The 22050-nt window shown below is 43.4% G+C and overlaps 1 protein-coding gene across 4 annotated transcripts in view; it reads left to right on the forward strand.

Moving 5' to 3' along the window:
- The window catches only part of Igsf5 (immunoglobulin superfamily member 5), a 44178-nt gene that overhangs the window by 15111 nt on the left and 7017 nt on the right, over positions 1–22050 (forward strand). Inside the window, exons 4-7 of one of the 4 annotated variants that reach the window (XM_004842355.4) lie at positions 6030–6326; positions 14749–14889; positions 18762–18786; positions 20931–21031. In XM_004842355.4, the coding sequence (XP_004842412.2) occupies positions 6030–6326; positions 14749–14889; positions 18762–18786; positions 20931–21031 (564 nt within the window). The remainder of the gene's footprint in view (positions 1–6029; positions 6327–14748; positions 14890–18761; positions 18787–20930; positions 21032–22050) is intronic. The other 3 variants (XM_004842356.4, XM_004842357.4, XM_087212550.1) reach the window with 3 other exon arrangements.

Here is a 22050-nt window from a genome sequence, read left to right on the forward strand (position 1 = left end):
TGGCATTATTGTTTAATAGTAGAAACTGTCTAATTTCTTCTTTAATTTCATCTGTGATCCATTGGTTGTTCAGTAGGGTGTTATTTAATTCCATGTGTTTATGAAGTTTTTGTGGTTTCTTTTGCCATTGATGTCCAGTTTCATTGCACTACGGTCTGATAATATGCATGGGGTAATTTCAATTCCTTTGCATTTACTTAAGCTCGCTCTATAAGCTAGTATGTGGTCTATTTTGGAGAATGTCCTGTGTGGAGCCGAGAAGAATGTGTATTCTGATGTTGTGAAGTGGAACACTCTGTAGGCATCTACTAAGTCCATTTGTTCAAAAGTTTGGTTCAGTTCTGATATTTCTTTGTTGATTTTTTTGTGTAGTTGATCTGTGCATTTATGGCAATGGGGTATTAAGGTCCCGCATTACAATTGTATTAGTGCTTATTTGATTTTTTAAGTCCATTAATATTTGTTTTATATAATTGGGTTTGCTGGTATTTGGTGCATATATATTTTTAATTGTTATCTCGTCCTTTTAAATCATTCCTTTTACAAGGATGCAGTGACTTTCTTTGTCTCTCTTAGTCTTGGCTTGAAATCTACTTTGTCTATAAATAGGATAGCTACTCTTGCTTTTTTCAGGGTTCCTGTTGCATGGCATATTGTTTTTCATACTCTGACTTTCAGCTTATTAATTTCTTCTTGAATTAAATGTGTTTCTTATATGCAGCATATTATTGGATCTTACTTCTTGATCCATTTTACCAGTCTGTTTCTTCTGATTGGTGAATTGAGATCATTTACATTGATGGTTATAACTGATATATATTGACTAATCCTTGTCATATTATTTTCCTGTTGTTGGTTCCTTTCCCCCCTCTCTGTTTAATTACTTGTCTTGCCTGGTGGATTCTTTCTGTTAGGGTTCATGGAGTTGTAGTCTTCTTATTTCTTTCAAGAATGTCCTTCAGAACATTTGGAGTGCTGGTTTGGTGGTCATGAATTTCTTCAGGCATTCTTTGTCATGGAAGTATCTTATTTCTCCATCAATTTTGAAAGATAGTTTTGCAGGGCACACCAATCTGAGTTGGAGGTTGTTTTCTTTTAGGGCTTGAAATATTTCACTCCAAGAGAAGTCTGCAGTGATTCTGATGGGCTTTTCTTTATAGGTGATTTGTTTCTTTACTGTAATACCTTTTTAATATTCTGTTCTTATGCTGAATTTCTGGAATCTTGACTACAATATGCCTTGGTGTAGTTTTTTTTTTTATCATGGCTAATTGGAGTTCTATATGCCTCACTTATCAGTATGTCAAATTCTTTTTCCATGCTTGGGAAGTTTTCTGCATTACTTCTGTGAACAGGTTTTTTATGCCATTTGCATATCTCCTACTTTGTTGACTCCAGTCAATCTTATGTTATTCTTTTTTGCATCATCTAGCAGCTGTTGGATTTTTCATGGTCCCTTGCTATTTTTAAGAAATTGCTAACTGCTATCCTGTCTTCTATTCCCAATATTCTGTCCTCACATTGGCTCATTCTGCTACATATACTTCCAATAGAATTTTTAATATTCTGGATATATGTTTGAATCTGCTTCATGGATTCCAGTTCTTTCCTATGTTGGGTGTTTATAGTTTCCATCATTTTCCTAAATGCCTCTACTTTTTAAAAAATTCTGTATCTGCTCTGGAGTCATTACCCATGTCTTTCATTATGGTCACCATCTATGTAGTTATCTGAGAGATTATTTCTGATTTGATTTTTTTCTAGAGCCTCATTTATCTGCTTTGTTACTTCCACTGTTATCACTGAAGGGAGTTCAGGTGGGTGGCTTTAAAATCGTTCCACCTTATTGTCCCCTGGGTCTGTCTTTGCTGAGCTGGAAGTCTGGGGTTGAATTTTGCTTAAGTGTCTTCTCATTTTTTTTTTTAGTTTAATTCTTCAGTTGATGCTTGTGAATTGCTGATGGCATGTAACTTTACTGTTAGTATTTAGAACCCTTAGAAAATGACAACTTCTTAGAGATGTCTTCCAGGTGTAGCTGGCTTTTGGGTTTTGAGTCTGTTGTAAGATCTTGCCTCTTCAATTTATTGAGGATGAGAAGTTGCTACCTATTTGGGCTAGCCCCTGGTTCTTTGGCACTGGCCTACACTATTGTTTATGACCCTTAAGCAATCTCAGGCTTGGCATACTAAGAAGAAGAACTGATTAGAACAATTATGTCATCTTGGCTAAATCAGTACAATCAACAATAACAATAGTATCAAACACACCCTAGAAAATGACAAACTGTGATATTAATTTGCCACTTTTAACCATGTGAACTTTATTTGTGGTTATATAACAAAATCTAAAACAAACCAGAAAATTGTATACAGTAAATATATCCTCAATAAGGCAATTTTACCCTCAGTGTAGAAAATTTTAAAGGGTTGGGGGGAAAATAGAGAAACAGAAGAAGAGAAAGAGATTAGAAGCAAGGAAAAACAAAGAAAGATTAGGCAAGCACTGGGAAACTGATAAATAAGACAGGAGGGAGAGAGAGAAGGAAGAAATAAAAACAAGAACAAAACAGAACAACAACAAGAAAACTAGAAACAATGTTCACACTCATATAAAAACAAGAACAAATAAGAAACAAAACAACAACAAATAAGAAAAGAAGAAACAATACCTACTTCAGGGTGTGTCTCTGTTGTTACTGGTAGTCAGAGTGGGCAGACAGAACCCAGATCCGTGTTGATTAATCCCAGCAAGTCAGCTGTAGATTTACAGTGGGGTAGTGGATAATCCCAGGAGGCCTGCATCTTTAGTTCCACTGAAGATCAGGTTGGTTTCTGCCTATGAGGCTGGTACCCATTTTGTTCAGCCTGCAACATTCTGTGTGCCTTTTGCAGGCTTGAACTCTACTCCTTGACTTTCTGCAACTTGAACCCGTTTCTGCCTCACCTGATACTAGGGGTCACTAGATAGAGCCAGCCTATAGCTGCTCTGAGTTCCAAGCTCAGTTGGCCTCTCTCCAAGATGGCTACTGGCCAATCACCATGTCCTGGGAGACATGTGAACCCAAATAACTCACCAGCCTGTGTAGTCTGCTGTGTCCACTGCTCCATTCCACTGGTCCATTTCTCCTTAGAGGCCTCTGGGGGTGCCAGTAGTCCCTGTGGATCTCCAGGTTTGAACTGTCTCTCCCATGCAGTGAATCAGGGCTCAGGGAAAAAGCACTGCTTGCCATCTTCCTCTTCTGTGTTGAGGTCTCTCTCTTTGCTCTCCCTGTGGGCTTCAATTTTCACTTCAGATTCTTACTGGGTCCCAGAAACCCACTTCCCTCCTTCTCTTCCTCATGTTGCTGTATTCTAGCATCTGAACACCAAATCTTGGAGAGGCTGTTTCTCAGCTGTTCACCACTCTGCCATCTTCCCAGAAGTCAGAACAAATGTTTGAGCAAGAGGGTCTCCCTCAAGGGAAAAAGAAACTCAAAAAAGGAGGAAACACTCACCAATTACTCAATGATTATTTATTTTTCCTTCCCATATATCAATATGGAAAATAAAGAGAGCTGACATAACTCTAATTTGAGTCAAATCTATGTGAACATTCTAATAATCATTTTTATACAAAGTGTATGTCATGCTTCTGGAAACCTCTATGAAAACCAGGGGAAAAGTTGAATCCCAAGTATGTGAAGAAGAGAAAGACAGATTCAGGTTGCTGTGTGGGCCTGCTGTTGCCCAGTCTACCAATTAATCCCAGTCAAACTCAAGACCTCTTGCGTTTTGAGGGCCACAAGAACCTGAGTCCAAGGACTTCTGCTACTGTCCAAGGAAATGCCATTTTTCACAGTCTGTCATCTTAAATCCCCTCTCCATCAAACAAGACAAAACAATGAACAACAAAAAGACAAATACAAGGCCTTTTAGAACAAGGGGACACATCCTTTCCACATTTGTTGTTGCATTCACAGTCACCCTTGAATTAGCAAAGGTGTCTTACAAGAGAATATTCTGGAAAGGAATGACTGGAAGTCTAACATTTCAGAGTAAGACAATCTAGCCGAGTTGATCTACTTCCATGTGGTCTGGCCCCTGCTCACTGAATGTCCCCTGGGTCCTTCCAAGCTGGTCTGTGGAAATACAACTGTTTTTATCTTACCAAGATGACAGTTGCCTTTTATACTTCATTCTCACAAGTGCACAGAGGAACTTTACACTGTACCTTGGGAGGGTCGACACCTACACAGCTCAGGACCAGCATTTTCCCAATGAGTGAACCATAGTAACAGATCATAGAAGGGTAGGAGATCCAAAGTGCCATGGCAGGGGGATTTAGCTCAGTGGCACCGCGCCTACCTTGCGAGTGCAAGGTCCTGAGTTTGATCCCTGGTACTGGGGGGGGGTGTAAAAAGAATCTTACAAAGTAGTAATGGATTTTAATGTAAAAGAGATGAAACTTCCTTGATCTACTTCCTGGTTCCACAATACAAGTAACCTCTAAGAAACCACTACCTAAAAAAAAAAAAAAAGAAACTACTACTTGTTGAGTTTTGTTTTGTTTTGTTTTGTTTTTGGTACCGGGGATAGAACTTAGGTTCTTGGGCTTACGAGGCAGGCATCAGAACCACTGAGCTAAATCCCTGGCCCTGTTGAGTTTAGATAAAATGATGTCACTCTTCATTTTTCTTGGCTCTAAAATATATCATTTTTATGAAAATATGTCAATCTACACTAACATGTAATAGGTCATTACTTTAAGATAAATATTTAAAAATAAACATTGAATTGTAATTTAAGGTATAGTATTAATGGAAACAGCCATATGAATGAAGGGTCTTTGGAGTCTTCAGTAATTTTAAAGAGTGTAAAAGATACTGAAACCAAAATGTTTGAGAAACAGTGATCGAGCCAAATTCTCTCACTGATAGGTGCAAAAGAGAGAAGTCTAAAGTTTCAGCCCTTGCCCAGGACGGTGACAATTTGGGAGCAGTGTCAGGACAGAGAACAGGGTGTTTGATTCCTACTCCAGTGTTCTTTCCATTATTTTATGCAGCTGGCAGTTGGTAAGGTGTGTTAATTTGAGTATTTCAATGCCTATATATTTCACTAAGGCTGTGTCTTTACCAGAGCCCATCCTCAGGTTATTGTAGCAATATCAGCAAAAAGAATAATATGTAAATAATATGGATTATTATTTTATGACGCAAGCATGTGGGTTCTTAACAAAACCTTAAAAATAATTTATCTGAGTAAATTATTCTCATACTTGATCAAGTTGGCTATTTCTGTAATTACATTTAATTTGATTTTGATGTTATTTATAAATCAAAACACATTTTAGGGCCGGGGATTTAGCTCAGTTGTTTTGCTACCTGTTGCACAAGCGCAAGGACCCGAGTTCAATCCCTGGTACTGAAAAACCCCCCAAAACCCCCACATTTTAAAGACAATGCCAAAAAAGTTCTGTTTAAATATTTGTGACCTCAAAAATAAATAAAATAAATGACACACCCAAACTGCAGGACAGAGTTCTTCCCAGGACACTCTGGGCTGTGTTCTCCTGACTTAGAAAGGAGTATAAAGATTGTTTTCCCTTCTGCTTTCACTCCCAGGACAGCTCAACAGGTTTTTAACTCCATCTCAGTGACTGTGCAGCCTCCTGGGGCACATGCATTTCTTTCCCATTAATTATTCTTTCCCATTTTTTTCCCATTTTCTTTCCCATTAATTATTACCTCTGGTTCCTGAGTTTTATTTCTTTCCCTTTTTCTTTTCCATTAATTATTACTCCTGGTTCCTGAGTTTTATTTATTCATTGTCTCTGTAATTGTTTTCTTATGAGCAATCTCATCTTCTTCCAGGGGCCTGGCAGGCATAAGAAAGACACAGATGAAACCAGAGTTGAGGGTTTCTGGGACAGACACAGCCTTTTGGGGTTGGGAAGGAGTCTCATGAAGTGTGATTTGAAGCAAACGCTGAAAAAAAAATTGTAGAACCCGGAGGCCCTGTCACCCTCGGTCATTTCTCTCTTCTCTTCTTTAGTTATGGGCTCCTTGCGCATCCTCAATGATAGTCTCGTAGTTATTGAGGATGAACCTTGTAATGTCACTTGCCAAGCCTTGGGCTGGATCCCACCCCCGGATATTACCTGGGAGCTCGGTGTCCCTGGGAGCCATACCAGCTACTCCTTTCTGGAGCCTGGCGACCTTCCATGTGCAGTGAGTGTCCTGGCTATCACGCCTGAGGGCAACGGGACGCTGACTTGTGTGGCCGAGCTGAAGGGTCTGCAGGCCAGCAAGTCTGTAACTGTACACCTTACTGCGGTTCAGCCTCCGCCAGGTAAGTGAAGCTTTTCTGCTCTATATCAAAACAATTGGTACTCAGGCTTGCTTGTCTATTTATGTATACATTTATTTATTGTGGTTCTGGGGTAGAAATCAGGGCCTTGTGAGGGCTAGGCAAATGCTCCACCACTGAGCTACAACCCTAGCCCTTCCGGCTTACATTTTCTGTGTTATGCTACTTCATCAGTGATGCCTGAGGAAATCCTATGGGGGCTCTGATTTCAGGTGGGGGTGGCTATGAAGGCCAATGACATGGTGTTGCCTTAGTGATCCTGTGATCTCAACTGCTTTTAAGATTCCATCTTAAAGTTTTCTTCTTTTAAGTACATTTGAAAACCATTTAGAAGTCTTGCCTGTTATTTTTCACAAAGAGCAAGTTCAGAGCAAATATTCAAAGGAAACTTTTTTCTCTAGCTTTTACTTACTACCACTCCAGTTTGACCCCAACCCTAGCACAGTTCCTAACATTTGGGGAAGGTACTCAGTTCCTTTTAGAATTCTCACAGATCTCTTTCGGTCTTAGGAGACTTATTCACCTGCTTGCGGTGCTGCCCGCTTTGTACTGGGAATGGAAGCCAGGGCCTTCACACTGAGCTATGCCTTTAGTCCATTTTTGACTTTGAGACAGAACCTTGCTAAGTGCTAGGTCACCCAGACTCAGCTTGAACTTTGGCACCCCCCCCCTCAGTCCCCCAGGGTTCTAGGCTCACAGACGTGTATGTGCCACCATACCCAGCTCCATGTTTCATTCTTTACCCAGAAAATCCACAGTGCAGGCTCTCTAGATTGTTTAACTTGGTGAAGGGTCATAATTTTACAGTTTAGATCCTCTAGAACGATCTACTGTGGGCTCTGATGTACTAGAAACTCCAGCTACTTCCTCTGAAGCCCCCTGCAGAGCTGTGAGCTCCGTATTTAGTGGGAGAGTGGGTGCAGGGGTGAGATGGGATGGGTGGGTGTGGTCAGGCCTGATGATTTACTTTTGTAAAGACATTTTACAAAAGAGGGGCAGCATGGAGGGGTGTCACGCTGTAATCAAGGGCATAGAGCTGGGCTGGAGAGTGAGGCCTAGAAACTAAGAGGAGCTTTTCTCTTGAACCAAGCTTTTCCTGTCATGAAATGACCACTCCTTAAGCTCTACTGAAGTTCAGAACAAAGCTATACACAAAGCAAAATAATAATAGTAAACAGCACTTACCCAGTACCAGGCTCTGTATTACACACTTCTGAAATATTAACCAAATTAACCTGCTCAGCACCCAGGAGTGGGACCTGTCACTAGAAGGCAACTCAAGGGGACCGTGCTGTCTGGACTGGGCCATGTCTATGGAGACAGTGGACAGCAGGGTCTGCTCCCTCATCCACACCACCCACCAGGTATGAGCAGGCACTTGGAGAGGGGCTGCTGTAGCACAGGACCACAGACCAGGGCTGGAACAACAGCAATGTGCTGTCTCGCAGCTCTGGAGCCTGGCAGGTCTGAGTCCAGGGGTCGGCAGAGTGAGTTCCTCCTGTGGGGTATGAGGGCGAATCTGTTTCTGGCCTCTCCCCTCATTTCTGGCAGTTGCTGGCAATCTTTGCTACTCCTTGGCGGATAGCAACATCACCTGTCCCCTGCCTCTGTCTCCAAGTGGTGTGCTCCTATGTGTGTCCAGATTTCCCTTGTTTCATAAGGACTACAGTCCTATTGAATCAGGGCCGCCTACCCCAGTGTGACCTTGTCTTGGCTTGGCTTATATCTGCAGTGATCTGCTTCCAAACAAGGTCACAGTCTGAGGTATTGAGAATCAGGACTTCAGCATGTGAGGTGTGTTTTTGGGGGGGCACGGTTCAGCTCATAACAGATGTCTCTGTGAACCCACAGAAAGCAGTTTTGAGTCTAACCTGTGTAAACACCCATGATTCTGCACGTTAAATTTTATGGATCCCCAGTCCAGCACATGCTCGCTCCCTTGGTTTACAGCCCTGATCTTGACTCCAACTCAGATGTGCCCGGAGACCAGGCAGACAACAGAAACAATCACTTGAGTGAATACATGCGGCAAGTAGAAGATGGAGTGGTGGGACTGGGGAGAGCTGGAGTGTTGCACCTCCTCCACATGGAGCAGCTCAAGGCAGCTCCAGCTGGTTGTTGCACAGGAAATGTGAACCCGGTACTGTCAACTCCCTAAGTTTTCCATGAGCAGGTGGAAATCTGTAATTTTATGTGAACTTTCCTAACTTTTGAATATTGGCAGCTAATTAAAATGTTTTGTAACTCTGTAGACCAAACAATAAACAAAACAGAATGGGTCTGGAACTGCCAAACCCCACTGTAGTCGCTGCTGTAAAACAGGCCCACACTCAGCCAATCTTAGGTCTGTGGAAACAGGTAAATGTCACTGCAGAGTCCAAATTTATGTTCAAGAGAAACAGTCCGCATCCCTCCCCCAAAATCCAAGGAGTCAAAGTCAAGTACAGGGATCTCTCCTCTTCCTGCTCATCTAGAGAGCTCTGGGAGGCCCTTGCTCTGGAGTAATGAGGAGCAGTCGTCACTCAGGGAAGTGGTTACCTCTTCTGCTTACTTCCTGAGGACGCGTTCCAGGCTGGAAGTGACCTGTGGGATGGCTCCCCTGGGGTGCTCAAACCTGTTCTGGTCAATGTCAGCATTTTTGTGCTGTGCTGTTTTGAGTTCAAATCAAGGCTAATTTATTCTGTCATGTTTAATTCAAAAGAATCTAGCTCATTCCCTGCCAAGCTTGTATATAAGATGAAGCTAGAATGCAGGCCTAGCCTGTGTGTCTTTCTCCAGCTTTATTCTGAACAATTTAAACCCTTATACATTTACAAGCACAGTGTAGTGAGTGAGTACCCATATATCTTCAGCCACATGCACTAAATATTCACATCCCATCACACTTATTTCTCTCTCTCTTTTCCTCAGGTTTTACCCCTGGAAAATTTGAGAGTTAGAGACCTTATGACACTTCACCCCTAAATACCTCAGCCTGCACGTCATAAGCACAAAGGCATTCTCCCATAGAACCATAATATAGTGGACAATCAGGAAATTTAATATCCATGTGATATTGTACAGTCCATATTCAGATTTTCCCAATTTCCCTAATAATGTCTGTTACAGCTGTCTGTCTCCCCCCGCCCCAACCAGTAATGCCTTTGGCTATCAGGTCTTTAGTCCTTTAAATTCCAATGGCTCTCTGTCCTTTTTGTCCCTCCTGATCTAAACATGTTTGAAGGGTCCAGTCCATACCTGCAGGCTGTAGTGATTTATGTGAGGAATGCATTTCCATGATAGGTTGTGATTTGGGGCCACAGAAGGGTGGTGGGGTTGGTCCTGGGCTTCTGCTCCATACTGTGCATGGGGGCTCTGTTTTCTCACCTGTGCAATGAGCAGGAGAAGAATCGAGCAGTGCTCGAGTCTGGAGAGGAGCTGGGATGCAGACCCTGAGGCTCAGCTCCTTCTCCAAAGCTCTGATTGAATTGGTCTTCTCAGAACCTGGGAATTTCAATTTTTAAAAAAGTCCTCAAATTATTAGTTTGGGGACAACAGGTTCAAAAACATCTCTAAGGCCCACCTTCCAGCCTGGCCTCGTCTGGTGCTACTATCCAAACAGACCCGGGCACCAGACAGCTTACTCACTCACTAGCTGAGTGACTTTGAGTAAGGTGCTTAACCTGAGCCTCAGTCTTACCACCTAAGAAACGCATGTCATAATAGTGCCTGCTTTGCAGAGCTATTGTTGCTAGAAGACAAAAGCAGGTTGAAATGCATGAAGTGCTTAGGACTATCCCTGGACAGAGCACACAGAACAGGGCGCAAACAATTACTACTGTATTTCATTGATTCAGAAGCCTCCTGTGCCCCTTTTTTAACAGGAGCAAGCTTTGCACATGACAGTGGTGACATTTGTACTAATGCAGTGGGTTTCAAGAGATTCCATGCACCCTGTACAACTGCGCCTGTCTTAAAGAGCACCTGGGAAATCTTGTTCTCCTTTGTGTCACAGCTGGAGGAGGACAATCTCAGGCTGAGGTTAGAGCACACAGTGCAGTCAGGAACTCAACATAGTGGGGTGGAGGAACAGAAGTGTGACCTTTGAGATGACTTTCCTTAATCACTGTGATTTGGTTATCAGTAATGTGCTTGGCCTCTCCAAGTGACTCCTTCACCCTGAGTCGGATGTCCCCACCCTCTTGAAGATAGATTGATTTCATGTAAGACCCAGATGGCAACTGTCTCCCAGAATCTTTCCACACTGGACATGAAGCACGGCGGAGTGGAAGGGCAACTCGGAGGGCCTGGGCTCACCCATGTGAAGCGCCCTGGGGTGGTTCATGTGGCTCTTTGTCCTGCTGTCTTATCTGCCTGGTGGAGGGGTGGGGTTATGGATGATGTCATTCCGGTATTTCATTTTCTTTCCACCATCATATATTTTGGCTTTATCAATATATACTATTATTTATTGTTTTCAATCCACTGTAAATGCACTCATTTAAAAAATAGTCTTATATGAAGCAAAAATATCCATGGTATACACAACATGTATATATGCATGATGCATGTGTGTACACATATATTCAGAGTACAGGATAAATGAGCTGCAGGTGGTCGTGCTTGCCTGTAATCTCAGCCTCCTGGGCAGCTGAGGCGGGTGGATCACAATCTTGTGCCTAGCATGGGCAATTTACTGACTTAACTCCCCAGGTTAGAGGGAGACTGAAGCTTCAGGCTGTCCTAGTGTGAAAGTGGAAGGTTGGAGTGCGGTGAGGTGTGGACACAGCAGATGGGAAGGCAAGAGAGTGGGCAACGTGGCTCCCGACACGGCTGCCACTTTGATCAGAGGCCGGGGGCTGTTAGGTGAGGACAGTCGTCACTGCTGAAATTGGTGGCTAAATTAAGGCAGGAGAGAAAGGAAAATGCCACGGTTGGCTCCTTTCTTCCCGTGACTCAGTCACCAGCCCATCCAGGTGGCCTTCCATCCTGGACGGGGTTCCCCTGTGGGGAAAGCAGGCTGTCCTGCTGGGCCAAGGAGAGGCCGTGAGGTCCGGACGGGGGACAGAGGCTGGAGCGCAGGGAGGAAAGGCCACTGGCAGGGAGTGTTTGCGCCCGTCAACAAGTGTGCTGTCGGGTGCCACGAGCAGTCAAGCCTGTCTCCCACCTCCTGGGCCAGGCTGGCTCCCTTACCATGAAAACATGGAGTATCTACCAACTTCAGCCCATAGAGTCTAGCAAGGTGGACACACGGTGACCCTGCCTTGTCCTGTACAGTCTCCTTTCACTTTCACACACATCTCCTGCATCTGCACAGCCTGGTGGAACAGTTGTTACTGGAGCGATCTGGAGGCCAAAGGTAACAAGGAAGCTAAACACAAGAGTGGCTGACAAATGTAATCTTTTTGTTTTTTTTGGTACTAAGAATCGAACTCGCGTCCTTGTGCTTGCGCAGCAGGCAGCGAAGCCACTGAGCTAAATCCCCGGCCCAACACAAGAGTGGCTGGTTCCTTGACAGGAAGCCCGCAGCTCCTGAGTCTCAAGGCCTCCACACAGTGGTCTCGCTTCAGCTCCAGCTGGCCCTTGGTGCACTTCTGGATTTATTAATGTATCTGTGGGAGAGGATCCTATAATTGGGGGCATTTGCTTTGTGTTCCCACTGCACACTGGCCATTCTCCAGCCACCTGCACTCCAATCACTTGGGGCCCCATTCCAGACCCCTCCACTTTGCATCCCTGGAGGTGAGCTTTGAATTTGCCTGAGCCACGAGCTTTCCAGGGGATGCTCAAGATTCTGCTGGCCGTGGAGCAACGAGGCAGGCTTGCTTTCTAGACGTGTCCATTTCTGGGCCTGGGAGGTGCGCTGTGGGAAGGATATAACTCTGTTCCCTCTGTCTTAGCACTTTCCTTGTCTCTAGGACACAAAACTCAGTACCCAAAACTTAAAGGAGGAGAGGTTTACTTTGGCTCATACTTTCCATCCATGGTCTGCTGGCTCCAAGGTACAAATGATATGGTAGAAGAGTTGCTGTGGAGGAAAGCTGCTCACATCTGCCTGGTCAGGAAGCGGAGAAAGAAGGAGCGAGGGAGGGAGATGCACCCTTTCAGGCCACACCCCCAGTGACCCACCTCCAAACAGGTCCCACCTCCTAACAGCAGGTCAGCCATTGAACTCATCGAAGATGAGTCCTCTGATGAATACAACACCCCCAATCCGATCACCTGCTAGAAACCCCACCTCTGGACACATAAGACCTTTGGGATACACTCAGATCTAAGCCATAACACCCTTCCCATCACCTTTTCTAGGGGATCCCTTTTCCTGTCTATCCTCCCAGCTCATCTCAGAAAGGTTGTAGGTGAGGTGCAGATAGGTGACATTAGGAGAAGAGTTTGCCTTGATTCCAGTCTTTCACTACTGCTCTAGGCATCTTAATATGGTGAGGGTGGTGAATTCTAGGCTTGGCTTAGCTGTAGCTCACTGCCTGGTGTATGGACTTCTCTATGTAGAGGCAGAAGTGAACTCAGCTTCTCAGTCAGTCTCTCCATCCACTGACCCATCTGTCCATCAATCCACCCATCCGTCCACCCACCCACCTCTCCATCCATCTATCCATCCATCTGCCCACCCATCATGCCTAACATGTTCCAGGTGCTTGGGATATAAGAAAAATAAGTCCTTGGCCTGGAGGGAAGTAAATTCAGTTTAGGTAGTAGAAGAAATATAAGAAGTGGAAACAACAGCAATTGATTTCCTATGCATTTGATATGACAATGAATATAAGATGCTAAAAAAGAAACTGTCAAAATTATTTCACATTTCTTAATTCCTTAGAAGGAAATTAAAGCACACACACACACACACACACACACACACACACACACACACACATGCTGCAGGCAAGCTTTGTATAAAGGGCCAAAACCAAATATCATTTATATTATATAGTTCTCAAAAGCACAGTTTCCTGAATTCCCACATGTGTTTTTAGGCAAGTCTGTGGGTCACTCTGCAGTTGGCCTCCTTCTTACCCACAAGTCAGTTTCCAGGTGGTGGATATTGTCGACACCAGTGCATAAATGAGTGTCTTGTACCATTCCTACTACTGATTTTGAGCATTTAACTTTTACATAGGAGTAGAAAACTACATTCAAAAGGTCAGTTTCTAGGAAGATTCTAAGAAGGAGCATCTGAGGTGACCTTTCAGCACTAACCTCTGGTTCTGGATGACCCTTACAGAATAAACTTATGTTCCTTCATAGAAGGTCTTTTTTTTTTTTTAGTATTTTCTAATGACTAAAGAATTTAGTCATTATTTTCTAAAAAATCCAGTACAAGAGCATGCATTAACATTGAACTATCACCTGTGCATTGAGAGCTGAGTGGCAGATTTGGGTTAAATAGCAGTTCATGGTTTAAACAGCTCAACCTGTATGCTGTGATTTGGCTCCCATATGGTTGAGGAGGGAAAAATGAAATACAGGTGAGTGGTCTTGCGGGAACTTCCATGGCTCCCACAAGCCAATGGCTGGGCTAAGCTGTCCAGTAGGACTCTGTGGTGAGAGAAATGCCTACTGTGGTCATTGAACACTTGAAGTGTGGACAGTACAGCTGAGACATTGAATACTTAATTGCACACTATTTTAATAAATTTAAGTTTGAATTTAGATAACCACACAAAACCAGTATTGGAGAGCACTAAGATATGGAAGCAAAAAATCAAAATGGCGTTTTCTTCTCCATTTCCTTCTCTTCTCTCTTCCCTTAATTTCCTCCCTGCTGTGCCTCACCTTACCTTTTTCTTCTCCCAACCCCATGACTACTGCATAAAACAAGAAGGTAAAATAGACACTAAAAAGGGTGGTTCCTGAAGAGCTATGGAAGCAACTAGTGCATGAGAAATAAATTCTCTGGTGGAATAGGAATGAGATTGCTGTGAAAAGCCACGCTTCCAAGTTCTTTGAGAAGTGACCTTCCCTCAGTGTGTCCCAATTTCCTTTGAGCTCTGGAATCTCAAAGGATATGAAAGTGGAAGACAGAAACAAATGTCATTCTCCAGTTTTGTTCAGCAGTAGCTGACTAGTCATTATTTCTTGACTGAACAAAGGCATAAGCTCTTCTCCAACCCTAGGGAGTTGCCACCATGGTCCAACTTTATCTACCTCTCTGGAATGTTGGAGGCAATAAATAATTACCACTTGGATTGAGTTGCTAAGCAATTATATACTGGCAGCAATAAATATTATGATGGAAGTTATTGTATTTAATTAACACACTAAAGGGAAGTTGGCCTATGGCTCCTAACTATAGGAGGCTGAATTGTTATATTATTGGAAAAACAAATGCAATTTAAAGTGACAGAATCCATGATCCTACATGGTGAAAATATCACTAAAATATTTTTTTCTCCTTTTAACCTTATAGACAGTATTGATAAGCCAAGTACTTCATTGCCTACCTGGGCCATAGTTCTGCTTGCAGTATCATTTTCATTGCTTTTGATCCTGATCATTGTTTTGATTATAATATTCTGCTGCTGTTGTGTCTCCGAGAAAGAGAAAAAAGGTAATTTTTCCATGTAAATTTATATGTGGTTGTGAACTTTGGGTACAAGCAGCTGAAGTTTTGGTGCTCATCAACTCTTTCAAAAGATATGCCTCACACCTGTTAGAATGACTCTTATCAAAAAGACAGAAGAAGGGCTGGAGATTTAGCTCGGTGGTTTTGTCGCCTGCCTTACAAGCGAAGGGACCTGAGTTCAATCCCTGGTACCAAAAAAAAAATAAAGTCAGAAGACAAGTGTTGAAAAGGGGGTGAAGAAAAGCGAACTCTTGCATGCTGCTGCTAGGAATGTAAATATGTACAGCCATTATGAAAAAACAGTGTGGAGGTTTAAAAAATTTTAAAAAGTTCGAGCTTGCAATCCAGTGATCCACTACTGGATATGTCCAAGGAAAATGAAATCAGTAAGTCAAAGAGACATAAGGACTCCCATGTTCCTTGAAGCATTATCACAATAGCCAAGGAATAGAAACAATCCACGTGGCCATCAACTGATGAATGGGTAAATAAAATGTGAAATATATACGCACATATGGAATAGTGGTCAGCCTTCAAAAGTGGGGAAACTCAGTCAATTGGGACAACGCAGATGAACTTAGAAGACAGCACGTGAAGTAAAATAAGCCAGGCACAGAAAGACAGGTATGGCATGGTCTCACCTGTATGTGGAATCCACAAAAGTTGAACTTACTGAAACAGGGTAGAGTGGTGGTGGCCAGGGGTGGCTTGGAGGAGCTGGGGATATGTCGGTCAGATGAGCTTAGGCAGGATGAATAAATCAGCTCTGGAGATTCACCGTAAACCTAGAGTCACAAGGCAGTGTGCATTTTAAGTTGCTGAATGTTCTCACCATAAAGAGTAATTAAATATGTGAAGTGATACAGGTGTTAGATGGATTTAACAATTTCATAATGCATACATATATCAAAACATTGCATTATGCACTATAAATATATGTAATTTTTATTGGTCAGTCATACCTTTATAAAGCTGGGAATATGACAACAAGGACAAAACAAAACTGAAAACAAAGGAGATTCTGGCTTTCCAAGTATTTGAAAATAGCTACAGTCCAATTCATAGAGAAGGAGGGGGCTGTTGGATGGAGAAAGGTGTTCCCTTGGATCTGTTGCATCCTTGCCGGTCATCAAGACACTAATTACTTGGTTTGTGTGTTTCTTTGCAAGGATGAATGACTATTGCAATATGTCATTTAAATGCAACTGTTTTTTCTAGAATCATACCCATTCGAACACATTAGAAGGTTGTTTCTGTCCTGTGCAGTTTTAAGTTTCTTTTTGCAAGTGAATGTTCACGGAGTGGTAGAAAGAAAAACAAGTTTTTCTGTTCATAAAATAGAGTACAAATTAAGTTAATAAAATCAATCACACATTATCTTTGAAAGAGGACTCCTGAACACACCAAACTTGTGAGACCCCTTGCTTGGGGTCAGGATCAGAGTGGGCTGGTCATAGAGTGTGGCAGTTCATGACTTCAAAGTCAAGGATGCTTTGTCATCTGGATGGCTCAGAACTTTCTAAGTGCTGGACACATGTCTATCTTTATCTTTCTCTCATCGACTTCTATTTGAGTATTTTCCAGTTAATTATTTTTAAGAGTGGAGGTTTGATGTTTGAGTATGTCAAGTGGCTTGCATTTTTAACTTATTAGCTTAACTGCCATCCAATGAAGACTCTGTGTGTGTGTGTGTGTGTGTGTGTGCGTGCACACCCACACCAGGCATGATGCTAACTCTTTTATATGGAGTCTCTCTCTTAGTGAGACATTCTAGGTAAACCATATGGTCTAGCCTTAACTAGGATGATGGTCTAGCCTTACCATGGATTTGGTTTGGCCTTGGGGGTTAATTCTGTGGTACAGCTTTATTCTTTGGGAAGTGGAAGTCAAAAAGCAGTCAACTCCTATTGATCTAGATTAGCTGGGTGTTTGCTTTTACCTGGGAATTACCCTGCATACCACAGATGGGTTACTCGAGTGAAATGCACTGGGTTTCAGTGAAAGCTACTGAAATAACTTCGGTTTCAACTGAGAAGTTGACTGGATTGTTCAATGCCTGTGGGTAGTTATTTTCAACATCAGCTCTTGTGGAACAGTTGGAGGAGTCTGGTTGCCTGGACTTTTTGCTGCCCTGAGGCTTTGGTCTGCTCTAAACTAGCTTTGAAGGTGGTCACTTAATGGCTGTTGGCCCACACAGGTACTGGATGGGATGATTTTCAGTTTTCTAATCCACAACATGGGAAAAATAATTATCTTGTAGATTGATTGTGAGAATTAAATGAATTAACTTATTAAAAATTTCTGTAATCTGTCCTCAATTTTATACTTTAACTTTGAGATGAAGAGCCCATGGAAAGGTGAGCTGTACTCTCCCCTTTGTTTGGAGCAGGTCCAGGCGAGGGGATGAACAAGGAGGGACCTGCCATGACCCACTTAGAATGCCCACCCTGCACCACCAGGCGTGGCTCATGGTGGAAATTACATGGCACCTTAACATAAACACAAGGACCCATAGAGCTCTGGGTTTTCCCATGATGATTATTTTAGTGCTTAAAATATGAAGCATATTTGTTTTAAAAAGTGTTTTCTACTGCTCTCCTGGTCCCTGGAGAATTCTTTATGTGCCAACTGGTCAATTGAGGAATGGGCAAAAATGGCTGAGGGTATTGCTCAGCCTGGCTTGGGGACCTTGGGATGGCAATGGGCAGAGGAAGGGACTTAAAGGAGGGAAGTTTACTTTGGCTCATGGTTTCAGAGGTTTCAGTCCATGGTTGGCTGGCTCCATTATTGTGGCCTCAGGGGAGGCAGAACATCATGGCAGAAGAGTGTGGGAAAGGAAGGTTTCTCACTTCATGCCAACCAGAGAGAAGAAAGAAAAGGACACCAAAAGGAAGGACTGGGGACCAGATAGAGTCCCCAAGGTCTGTGCCATGTGAGCCACTCTCCTCAACTAGGCCCCACCTATTTCTGTCACCTCCCAATAATGCCATTGAATTACAATCTTATCAATGGATTAATGCACTGATGGAGTTAGAACCCTCACGATCCAGTCTCCTTTCAAAAGGGGACCAAGTCCTTTGGACACATGAGACTTTGGGGAACCTTTTAAATCTAAGCCATCATGTGGAGATTTGGTCTTATGTCCTGTTACTCCCCATCTTCAAATTCTAGACTACTAGTCTAAAACTCCACAATTAGAAACATTAGTAATTTAATGACAGGTTTTTTTTTAGGGGGAGGGGAGTATATAGCACAACTACACGGAGTGATGCTATTGGTATACAGGAAATAAATGAAAATATATCTTAGGCTTAAAGAAATAGGGTAATACTAATATAATAGCATCTAGTCTGTTAAAATACAATGACACCAATACCTACCTCTTGAGTTTTGTGGCAAGTAAATGAGGCCACACTGTGTACAGTTCTGGCAGGCGCCTGCACACAGTGAGACCTGAGTGAATGGCAGCGGTGACTGGTGACACCGAGCACTCCTTGGCAAGTGGAGTCTTAATGAACTTCTAATCAAATTCAGTATGCACCAAGTACTTACTGGGTACCCACCATCTTTCAGGTATTGGCCGCTTAAAAGTACACACAGGGAATAGGGAAAAAATAAGAATCAAGACACGTCATGTACAGGCACAAGCACTCAATGATAAATGTAAACGTATTGTATACCTAAAATGTACCAATAAAAGAATTTAAGCAAAAAAAGTACACATGGAGTCACAAACACTAATGGGAGGTCTGTTATGATCGGGAGTCTGTAGGAGTCCGTGAATGTTATTTTTAGAATCAGTATCCTGATTTTTCTAATGGAATTTTGTTCTTTTTTTTTTTTTTTTTTTTTTGCAGAATCTAGTTATCAAAATGAAATGAGGTAAGTTTGAAGTGACATCACTTTTTGAAAACCAAACCACCAGTACCACCAACATATCCGTGCACGTAACTGTAGGATTTTAGGATTTATGTTGTTCAGAATTAAGTACTGAAGATAGACAACTGTGAAAAACTCATGTGCAGTTCTGGGACTCACAGGGTAGCAATAACAGTAGAACAATATAGGTAAGAGACTCCCTGTGCTGCCCTCTCTGGTCACTTAGGGCGGGTTGGGCTTTCCTAATGTCTGCCATTTGCAGTTCTTTCCACCAGAGGGCACTGTGCACTGTGACTGTACTGCTTTGTGTCAAGGCTGGGGCTGGGGACCCTGGAAGAGGTTTTGCTGGGGTTTTGATGATACAGACAGAGCGAGCTGAGTCAGAGAGATACCCATGATGCACACGGCACTGTTCAGGCAGACAGGTTAGGTGGAGTTTGCTTCCTGTTCTGCCATGGGGGAGGGCAAGGCTGAAGCATTCCCGCCATTCCACTGAGTTTGGCAGCAGCTGTGGGCACTTCGAAGGCAGTGAGTGGAGTCAGGGCTTACTACTGCACTGTAACCAGTGTGAATGTCCGCAGTCCTTCCACAGACACAGGTGCATCAAGGGGCAGTGTTAGGCAGCTTTGGGTATTCTAACAGCCACATCTAACCGTGTGCGTTAGAGAATCTAAATTTTCTAAATGCTGAGGTTTTAAAACACCTTTGGGCTGCATGCAGTACAGTGTCCAAATGTGTAAGCAGTGAGTGACAAAAGGATGAGCATCTCAGAGGATCACCCAGAAGCCTTTGGGGCCCAGCTCAGGGACAGGAAGGGGAGGGAAGCCCACTCTGGTATGTATCTGGTGTTTCTCTTGATGGTGGTCACCAGCAGTCCCACAGCCTGGAGTCTTTGGTCCACGGTTGTTGGCTGTGCCAATATCTCAGGTTCTGTCTTCTTTTTGTGTGCGTGTTTGTGTGTGTTAAGGTATTTCAAAGCTCAGTACAGCAATCAAAGCTATTTAGGGTAGCAGGTTGAGAGTAACAACAGCGACAGTGTAATGATGACGGTAGCCACAATGACTGCTAACACACTGTGTACTGAGGACTTGCTCTGTAGAGGCGTTTAATCTTATTTAATTCTTATAACCATTTTATAAAGCCATTTTTCCAGGTTGGATTTGAGAACACTGAGATACAGGGAGGTTAAATACTCCCTTGGGCCGGGGATTTAGCTCAGTGGTGCCGGTGCCTGCCTGGCAAGCACAAGGTAGGTCCTGAGTTCAATCCCAGGTACCAAAAAAAATAAATAAATAAAACAACCTCCTGGCGTTTCCCTGTGGACAGTGAAGGTCAGAATGTTGCCTGTTGCAGGCCTGATGCAGGGCGGGGGCCCCTTGTCAGTGCACAGCTCTGGCACCAGACCCCGCTGTCTGTGCCTGGGGGAGATGGGGAGGCTCACAGGCTGACCACGGGCAGCACCTTTTCCCTTGCCGTGTGTCCGCAGAACTGACGCTGGCCAACACAGACATCGCTCGCATTAAAATAGCTTACGTGTTTCTCTTACAGAATCAGTGCATGTTTATTATGGAAAAAATTAAGCACAAAGTTAAGAAGTAGGACTAAAATTGTCCACAGTTTTACTGTCCAGAAGTAATGTAGGTAGTTCATAAGTGAAGGTTCTTTCCAGCCAGTCTTGGCACATTTCTGGGATTGTTTGCCCAGAATAAATTCCTAGAAGGTTGCAGAATACTTTTAATATTTAGAAATCTTAGAATATTTTTAATCCTCCGGATGCCCATGGACAAATTTCCTTCCCCTAGGAAGCAGCAACAAGCTTTGTTCCATTTCAGGTGTTGGCACACTTGGTCTATAAAGGGCTACATGGTAAATACTTTTGGTTTTGTCAGCCAGGTGTAATGTCACACACCTGTAGTCCCTCTGGTGGGCTGAGGCAGGAGGATCGCTAGCTCAAGCTCAGGCTGGGAGTGACTTAGTGAAGGCTGGGGGAAAGGGCTGGGGATGTAGCTAAGTGCCAAGGCCTTACGTTCAATCCCCAGTACCAGAAAAAAACAAAACAAAACAAAAAGAATGCTTCACATGTAACCACGCAGACCTGGTCCCCCTCACTGACTAACACTCGACTTTGGAAAATGCTCACATTCTAGGAAATCTGCAAATGTGAAGACGAACACAGGAGCTCATGAGGCGGAGCCAAACAGTGGGAATGAAAACTATGGCTATAGCTCAGATGAGCTGATGAATGCAGGTGAGCAGCAGGCCGGCCGGGAGAGGACCAGGAGGGAATGTGCAGGAGTCAGGCTGGCTGCCCAGATGCCAGCTCCGTAGGGAACATTACTCGGCACAGGTGGGAATCACTCTTTGGGTCAATTTTAAAAGGAGACATTCTAGTGCTGGGGATTTGGCTCAGTGGTGCTGCCCCCTGCCTCTCAATTGCAAGGTCCCAAGTTCGATCCCCGATACCAAAATCAAAAACAAAACAGTAAAAAGTAAAAAGGAGACATTCTAGAATTAGGAATACCTAGGAGTAGGTTCACAGTAAAAAAAAAAAAAAAAAAAAAAAAAAAAAAATCCAAGCTTGTCTAAAGTTTCAAATAAAGTCAGTTGGAAATTTTCTGGGTTTTTTCCCCCCTCCCATGCATTTTCTTTAATCACTTCTGCTTTAAAATGTGGGGGGCAGGCAGATTAACCCCTTAACCTCCTCCAAACCCAAACCCAGTTCCAGTAAAAATGACCCTTGGCGAGAAGTGGGTCTAAGGCACTGCCCACGTCTTGCAGGAGGCTCGAAGGCTAAGGCGACTGTCTCAGTCTTTCTGTAGCTGCCTCGTCTCCCTGTGGAGCCACTGTGAGGTGGGGGTGTGGGGCAGCAGTAGGATTTGCAAAGTCAGTGTGAGGGGCAGGGGACACATTGCTCCTCAGCAGTCTGAGAGGAAACCCCAGCCCCCACATTGCCTGCCCAAGCAAGTTCCAAGGAAAGACTTTTAGCCAATCAACTCTTGGAGAGGGCCTGAGAATCGTTTATTTTTGGTAAGACCGGGACTCTGTTATCAGTAGCCCTGTTCTGATTTTTTTTTTGGTACCGGGGATCGAACTCGGGTCCTTGCGCTTGCGCAGCAGGCGCCGAAACCACTGAGCTAAATCCCCGGCCCTGTTCTGATTTTACCTACGTGGCTTCCCGTATGCACTGCAGATTGTATGCTTTACATTTTAGACAAAATCCCACAAAGCATGTACTGCTTCCTTTCATAATGGGACCACAATTTCTGG

The sequence above is a fragment of the Heterocephalus glaber genome, unplaced genomic scaffold (assembly GCF_053883595.1).
Source record: "Heterocephalus glaber isolate CG9 unplaced genomic scaffold, H.glaber_assembly_v1.0 deba00000122, whole genome shotgun sequence".
Taxonomy (NCBI): domain Eukaryota; kingdom Metazoa; phylum Chordata; class Mammalia; order Rodentia; family Bathyergidae; genus Heterocephalus; species Heterocephalus glaber.